Here is a 7914-nt window from a genome sequence, read left to right as displayed (position 1 = left end):
AAGAACAGAAAAGCAAAAACGAAGAGACGGGGGGGGGGGGAGAAACTCTTCTCCTTCGGTTTAATCAATTAAGAGATTAATCTAATAATCAGATTATGTTGTTAATCAAGGATTAAAGAAGGTTTATAAACTAATTTAAATTAAAAAGATGAAAATAGATTAGGAAAATACAAAACAGCCGAAGGCCTGGAGCCAGGTCGTCAAGTTTGACAGCCTGTATATTTGCCACGTGTACTCACCGAGTAAATCTGTGGAAACATTTCAGAATTGTCCCGATATTTCCTTTTTATTCTATATTTACCCCAAAACTTTTAAAATATATAATAAATACCCTCTCATTTGCTGAAATCAAAGCTATAACTATAAAGATTGGCCTCATTAAAATCCCAACAACCAAGACTTTTAATAACCACTCATATCAAAATCATAATATCATTACATTCAAGTTTGGTATATTATAATTATCAGATGTATTTTTTTAATTTGCCAATTATCAAATTTGTTAATACACTATAAATAGATTTCTTATCCTTTTTTGTTTTTGGGCCGTACATGCAGTTCTGATCCAAGTCTTAAAGGCCCAAAGGCTTAAATCATAAATGAATATTCATACATTTCAAAGCCTTAAGAGGAACTACAATCAAAACGATACCGTTTTTGGACTCCACTTTTCGTCTCTCCTGTCCCCTTAAACCCTATCGTCTTTCGAGCACACTCTCTTTAAAACCCTAAGAACTCCATTTTCCGGTATCATTGCCTTATCAACTACGCCATGCCCTTCAAGCTCCCTCCTCACCTACGTTTCCTCGGCCATTCTCTTCCAAGTTCCCGTTTCGTTTCCATGAATCTCGCCGGACCCGCTTGCTCTTCTCGCTCCGTTCACGCCATCTCTCGGGCCTTCCCTCTTCGGCTCAGATTCCTTGGTTTGGGGTCCCGGGTCAGTTTCTCTACCCGTCCGAACCGTATCCGACCTGGGTCTACCTCGGAATTCGGCGGGAGTCGGGAGAGAGGCGAGGTTCGAGCGTCGAAGAGCTTGGTCGAGGACGAGGCGGAGCTCAGTGATTGGGTTAGCGAGTTGAGGACTGGCTCGTTGCGCGGTCGGGCCACGAGTGAAGATGATGACTCATACTCGGGTGGGATTCGTAGTAGGGGAGGAAACAGAGAAACCGGGAGAATTAGGGATGGGAAGAGGGGAAGGGAGGACGATTTCGATAGGTTTGGTGGGTCGAACAGGAGGAGGACTCGTGACTCGGTTGACTCGTTAAGGAATAAGCGGTCCAGTGATGTAGACGGTGGAAGGAATGGTGGGAATCGAGGAAGGAGTACTCAGTCGTCTCTGCGTGGAAGGAAGGAGAGAAATTTAGATTCAGGCTTTAGAGGAGAGAGAGATAGAGGAAACCACAAGGGTTATCTGAAAGGAAAGAGAGAAACAAGACGGGAAGATCGTTTCGAGGTAGAAGGTAGTGAGGTTAGTGATGATGAGGATGTGAAGAAGGTACTGATGGGAGGCATTGGGGATTTGCTTAGTGAAGAAGGTAGTGATGAGGATGAAGATGATGATTTTCTTAGCAAGAAAGCAACTTCCGCTTTAGGCTTTGATGACGAGAAGATTGTAGAGGCGGGTAGGGCAAAGATTTTGCGGGAGCAAACTTCAGATTCTTATTTGACTGAGACAAGGTATATGATTGAAGAATACTTTTACTACTTGCTGATGCTTGATGGATGGTGCCTTGATGCAAAGTTTGGTTAACATGTGTTCAATTGGACTGTCTTACTACTAACACGGTTTCACTACTCGCTGTTGTTTGATCTAAGCGTATATTGCTGAAGAATTTAGTCTCTTTATGGGTTATGCCTTGCATTTACCTCTTCACTCTCTTTGACTCGGACTGCTGTAGAGTTATTCTCTTTGTGGGTGTCTTACTTTTACTACTTGTAGCCCTTTGATTGAGAGTACTCTACGTGATGAATTTAAACAGATTTGATCAGTATCCACTGTCTGCCTCGTCACTAAAAGCGATTAAGGATGCCGGGTATGAGAAGATGACTGTTGTGCAGGAGGCAACTCTTCCTGGCATTCTCAAAGGTAAACTGTTTTTCTCGTGGGGTTGTTTTTTTTTTTTTTTTGTGGGGATAGAAAATCTATGATTTAGATACAATGACTTTTTCATGGGGATCATTTTAATGGCATTGGTTTATAGCATCATGCCAAGTCTAGGATGATGATCTGTTAGCTTTTCGTTCTTGGCATTAGTGTATAAGAAGGAAAAATCAGGAGTTCTTGTATATTTCTTAATGGGATAAATCTTGGGATTCCACAATTTTGCTAGGACTTCCCATGCTAAAATCCTTTTTGATTTATTATTTTATTCACTGATTCCTTCTCATCCACTGTAATTCCAGGAAAGGATGTCCTAGCCAAGGCTAAAACAGGCACTGGGAAAACTGTAGCATTTTTGGTGAGACACATCTCTACCCTATGGTTTCTTGAGTATAAATTGGTCGGTTAGGAATTTGTCCGGTTGGGCCCTTTGATCGGGATATGTGTTTATTGTTGATGTTTATTTTTAAGCTTCCATCAATTGAAGTTGTTGTCAAATCACCTCCTGCAAGCCGGGATAATAAGCGACCCCCGATTCTCGTGCTTGTGATATGCCCAACCAGGGAACTTGCCAGTCAGGCTGCTGCAGAAGCTAACACATTGCTGAAGTATCATTCATCTATCGGTGTTCAAGTGGTGATGGGAGGCACAAGACTTGCTTTAGAGCAAAAGCGTATGCAAGCAAATCCTTGCCAGGTGAACAAATCCTAGACTTCATTTAGATATATTTTATTCGTATTGGAAGTATTATTTGACCAATGAAGGGCTATAGATTTTCTGGTCAATGGACATGAGTCAGAATTCCTTCCCCCAAACCAGACATTGACGGAGCTCAGTGTTTGAATTACTGGAATAATGGAATTGATTGTCCGGTCTTTGATTGTTCTACACAAACTTCACTACAAAAAATCTTCCTGTTCAAGTTGGACTTCTTTGACTGTTTGACATTTTACTAGTGTGCATAGGTTATGCTCCTTGATTTAGCCTGTTAGGTTTCTGGCTTTTGCGTATCTTGTCTTCCCTGCAATGGGAGAGGAAGGTTGCTTCTATATATCGTTGCTTCACCTGTACTGCCAGAGTCATCACATATCGAAAATTCTCAGATTCTCGTAGCTACACCTGGAAGACTGAAAGACCACATTGAGAACACTGCTGGATTTGCTACAAGGTTGATGGGTGTAAAAGTCCTTGTACTGGATGAAGCTGATCATCTCTTAGACATGGGTTTCCGAAAGGACATTGAGAGGATAATTGCTGCTGTTCCTAAGCAGAGACAAACGCTTCTGTTTTCTGCTACGGTTCCTGAAGAGGTATGTCTGTTTCCTTGTACATCTTTTCGGTTTCTATTGTCTTTGGGAAGGAAACATGAATTGGTTTTTCCGGTGTAAAGGTCCGCCAAATATGCCATATTGCTCTCAGACGGGATCACGAGTTTGTCAACACTGTCCATGAGGGCTCTGGAGAGACGCATTCACAGGTAAAAATCCTCGAGTGTTTGTTAACTTTTGCATGGCAGAGTCATATGATTAATACATTTTTACTCGAAATGTCTGTTTCCTTTTCCAGGTGAGACAAACTCATATGGTTGCAGCGCTGGACAAGCATTTCTCCCTTCTGTACACCCTTCTCAAGGAACATATTGCGGATAATGTGGACTATAAGGTACGAGTTATTTTCGCACCTGGTGGAAAACGTGGAACAAAAAATGGAGAATTTGTTGTCTAAAAAACACTCTTTTCTTTGTTACAGGTTATCATATTCTGTACAACTGCTATGGTTACGAGATTTGTGGCTGATCTGCTTGGCGAGCTAAATCTGAATGTCAGAGAGATCCATTCAAGAAAGCCGCAGAGTTACAGAACCAGAGTTTCAGATGAGTTCCGCAAGTCCAAGGGCCTTATCCTCGTTACATCGGATGTATCTGCACGTGGAGTTGATTATCCCGATGTCACCCTCGTCATACAGGTACGTGCTACTGCCATGCAATAATCTTCTCGACAGTGGAAGCTTTCTCCCCGATTATTACAAGTATTTCGTTAAAAATGTAAATTTATGCAAAATGTACATACATCCTCAGGTGGGCGTGCCGGCAGACAGAGAACAATATATACACAGACTTGGAAGAACCGGGCGTAAGGGCAAAGAAGGGCAAGGCATACTGTTGCTGGCGCCATGGGAGGAATACTTTATATCCTCTGTTAAGGACTTACCCATCACCAAGTCTCCTCTACCCACCATAGACCCGGAGGCTGTGAAAAAGGTTAGCTTTTTTCACATATCCAAGAAAATGGAAGGTGCATCGTCATTATGATGCATGTGATGTGATGTGGTGATTGGTGCAAGTCTCTGTAACTGGTTGGTTTGGATACGTATGTTGAAAACAGGTGCAGAAGGCGCTCTGTCACGTGGAAATGAAGAACAAGGAGGCGGCATATCAGGCGTGGCTGGGTTATTACAACTCGCAGAAGATGGTGGGAAGGGACAAGTACAAGCTGGTGGAGCTTGCCAATGAGTTCAGCAGAAGCATGGGACTGGACATTCCTCCTTCTATCCCTAAACTTGTTCTTGGCAAGATGGGTCTTAGAAACATTCCTGGTCTTCGTACCAAGTAGTTTTTTTTTTTTGTAATTGCTGCGGCAATTTTGTGTTAAAAAAAAAACAAGAACTTACCATTGTTATGAAGATTCCTTCTTAGTATATGTATGTTACTTGCCTTGAGGTACAAGTCAGTTAGCAGCAAAAAAAAAAGGGTTATTTTTTTGTCAACTTAAATTTCTGATGTTGATTTAGTATTAAACAAACGTATATATACTTGTAATTTTGATTAACGTTGTTTCAATTTAGTTTAGTGGGTCCGTGACTAAGCTTAATTTTGTTTCTCGATTTATTAAATTTTATATTAATATCTTTACAGATACCGAATTTACCCTTCGCGGCGAGTCAGACGCTCGTCCTTATCGCCACCTGACTGACACGTCAGCGACCAATTAACAAGTTCTTACTGTCTAATCCTTCGCAATCGCATCACAGTTTGACTGAAACACCGATTGGATTCTCCTTTTCATCGTCTTCCATGGCACTCCGACCAGTTCTCCGCCGCGCCTCCAGGTTTGGCTTGTCCTCGCTCCGACCCGCCGTTGGGGGGTCTCCGCTGCGTAGGTCTCTCCACGCGACTGTCTCCGGCGATGATGATGTTGGGAGCCGGAGGAGAAGCTTTCCGGCGTTGTCTCCGTCTTCCATGGCGGCTTATCACGTGAGTTCCGGCGATTTTATGCGCGGTGCTGTGTTCTGGGAACCCAATAAACCATTGACCATTGAAGAGTTTCATATCCCCCGACCTAAAGCCAATGAAGTTCTCATCAAAACCAAGGGTAAACAAGCTTCGTTTTCTGTCCCCATATGTTTTCTGTTCTGGGTTTGGCTGAAACATAATCGATACGTGATAATATAATTTCTGATTCTGATTAGTCGAAGTGGGTGTTAGATATTTTTGGGAAAGATAATTATCAGATGTATTTTTTTAATTTGCCAATGCATTCAGATTTGCCTTCTTCGTCAGTAATGTTGTTCTCTTCTTTGGATGATCTGTTTTTGCATCTAAATGTTTATCCAGGGTTAGGTGCTCATTGCCTTGATCCACTCGTATTCGGGTTTACATAAATTTTGTGACTTTTCCTTGTGTCTTGAGGTTAATGTTGATGGACACCATAGGAACTGCATTGGAGTATGCCGAGTGTTTTACTGTCGATCTCGGTTTTTTCATTCGTGCAGCTTGTGGAGTCTGTCACTCTGATCTCCATGTGATGAAGGGAGAGATTCCATTTGCCAGTCCTTGTGTTGTCGGGCATGAGGTAACTGGAGAAGTAGTTGAGCATGGACAACTCACTGACAGCAAGATCATAGAAAGGTCTAAAGACATGTTCCCTTGTTTCATCTTCACATGTCTTAGCTTACCTCAGGTCTGGAAAAGATCTTTTCTTGGCTTTGGGATTGATTTTTAACTCTCGTAACAAGAAACTATGGGAGCAACTTGGTTGTGTTTTCTTTCAGTAACTTTCTGGTGCTGAAGACTCCGTTTCTTCAGATCTTATGTTGAATAGTTTTATGACTTGTAGTAGCAGCAGTGGCTAAGATCATCGGAAAAACCAATATCTCTAATTTATTCTGTGGCCGCTTACAGATTTCCAATCGGATCACGTGTGGTTGGAGCTTTCATTATGCCATGTGGAAACTGTTCCTATTGCTCTAAGGTGGGAAACCCTAGTGGTTGATAACTCTGGCATGCATTTTACATTTTCCTGTTTATTGTGACTGCACTGAATTCCATGGTCTTTCATATGGTATTCTACGTCCTATTGGAAATACATGGAGAAACTGTGATTCAGCTAAGCTAATCCCTAGATTGGGAACAGGGTCACGATGATTTATGTGAAGACTTTTTTGCTTATAATCGGGCGAAAGGAACTCTTTATGATGGTGAAACTCGACTGTTCTTGCGGAGTAATGGTAAGTTTCCCCTTTCCGGTCATGATTAGATTCCTAATAACAGTCTCATGATGGTCTTTTTTCTTGAGTAGCTTGCCTCCAAACCAAAGTTTATGCGGACTGGCTCTTGTCTAGCGGATTTTTATCATAATTTCTTGCTTAAGCATGTCATTAAATCATGTAGGTAAACCTGTATATATGTACAGTATGGGAGGGCTTGCTGAATACTGTGTTATCCCAGCCCATGGGTTGACAAGTCTACCAGAATCGTTGCCATATACTGAATCTGCAATTCTCGGGTGTGCTGTATTTACTGCATATGGTGCGATGGCCCATGCTGCTGAAGTCCGGCCGGGGGATACTATTGCAGTAATTGGAATAGGCGGTGTTGGCTCGAGGTAAGTGAGGTCTCTTTGTACTTCAGCTTTGAAATAGAAATAACAAAATGATATTTTGAACTCTTCTTACCAATCTCAAGGATATTGCTATTGATGGATAACCATAACTTTCTATATAAAAAAAAAAAAAAAAAAAATCAGCTGCTTGCAGATAGCAAGGGCTTTCGGAGCATCTGATATAATAGCTGTGGATGTACAAGATGAAAAGCTTGAAAAAGCGAAGACATTCGGTGCCAACCATATCGTCAATGCAACTAAAGAAGACGCTGTTGAAAGGATAAGAGTACGGTATTTGCACAAGTTATTTTATTTTCAGAATCCTTCCCGTATCCATATCGTTTTTTTTAAATTAAAGTATCTAGTATCACAAGCCTGTGTATTTTCTTGATTCATGAAAGGAAAATCCGATATTTTGGGCAGGAAATAACAGGGGGAATGGGCGTAGACATTGCAGTAGAAGCTCTGGGAAAGCCTCAGACATTCATGCAGTGCACTCAAAGTGTGAAAGATGGGGGCAAGGCTGTAATGATCGGGCTGTCACAGGCTGGTGCCGTCGGAGAAATAGACATAAACCGTCTTGTCCGTAGGAAGGTTCGTGTCCAAGAACCGACAGAATCTTTGTTATCTTGCTTGCTTTTTTCTTTGGTGAAATCTCTGCTAATCCTCTGCTTTGACCTATGATAGTTTGACTGCAATATATGATATGAATATTTTTGGCAGATAAGGGTGATAGGGTCATACGGAGGAAGGGCAAGGCAGGATCTTCCAAAGCTGGTGAAACTGGCTGAGACAGGGATTTTCAATCTGAAAGAAGCGGTTTCTCGAAAATACAAATTCGAGGAGGCCGGAAAAGCGTTCCATGATCTCAACCAGGGAAGCATCGTTAGCCGAGGTGTCATCGAGATTATTTAACTGGCATTCCCTCTTTCC

At 41.9% G+C, this 7914-nt stretch overlaps 2 protein-coding genes across 2 annotated transcripts in view; both read left to right on the top strand.

Annotated features, from left to right (window-relative positions):
* Positions 1-718: 718 nt before the first annotated feature.
* LOC104800323 (DEAD-box ATP-dependent RNA helicase 31) lies at positions 719-4817 on the top strand. Its single transcript, XM_010523123.2, has 10 exons — positions 719-1677; positions 1980-2086; positions 2404-2459; positions 2573-2797; positions 3205-3411; positions 3492-3578; positions 3668-3763; positions 3851-4066; positions 4179-4361; positions 4486-4817. The coding sequence occupies exons 1-10, from the start codon at positions 773-775 to the stop codon at positions 4711-4713; spliced, it is 2310 nt and encodes a 769-aa protein (XP_010521425.1). The 5' UTR covers positions 719-772; the 3' UTR covers positions 4714-4817.
* A 295-nt stretch (positions 4818-5112) lies between these two features.
* Positions 5113-7914, top strand: part of LOC104800311 (alcohol dehydrogenase B) — a 3222-nt gene continuing 420 nt past the window's right edge. Inside the window, exons 1-8 of the mRNA XM_010523114.1 lie at positions 5113-5472; positions 5873-6008; positions 6282-6351; positions 6514-6607; positions 6771-6984; positions 7126-7267; positions 7405-7575; positions 7705-7911. Of these exons, the coding sequence (XP_010521416.1) occupies positions 5175-5472; positions 5873-6008; positions 6282-6351; positions 6514-6607; positions 6771-6984; positions 7126-7267; positions 7405-7575; positions 7705-7896 (1317 nt within the window). The 5' untranslated portion in view covers positions 5113-5174 and the 3' untranslated portion in view covers positions 7897-7911. The remainder of the gene's footprint in view (positions 5473-5872; positions 6009-6281; positions 6352-6513; positions 6608-6770; positions 6985-7125; positions 7268-7404; positions 7576-7704; positions 7912-7914) is intronic.

The sequence above is a fragment of the Tarenaya hassleriana genome, unplaced genomic scaffold (assembly GCF_000463585.1).
Source record: "Tarenaya hassleriana unplaced genomic scaffold, ASM46358v1 Cleome10, whole genome shotgun sequence".
Classification (NCBI taxonomy): Eukaryota; Viridiplantae; Streptophyta; class Magnoliopsida; order Brassicales; family Cleomaceae; genus Tarenaya; species Tarenaya hassleriana.
The sequence above is the reverse complement of the archived record's forward strand: the minus strand, read 5'-3'. Positions and strand labels throughout refer to the sequence as shown.

What these genes read in the sequence shown, in the direction of transcription:
- LOC104800323 (XM_010523123.2), top strand. Translation starts at nt 773, where the DNA reads ATGCCCTTCAAGCTCCCTCCTCACCTACGTTTCCTCGGCCATTCTCTT. An exon ending in TCTTATTTGACTGAGACAAG is followed by an intron (nt 1,678 to 1,979) that starts GTATATGATTGA and finishes GAATTTAAACAG; the next exon opens with ATTTGATCAGTATCCACTGT. An exon ending in CTGGAGAGACGCATTCACAG is followed by an intron (nt 3,579 to 3,667) that starts GTAAAAATCCTC and finishes TTCCTTTTCCAG; the next exon opens with GTGAGACAAACTCATATGGT.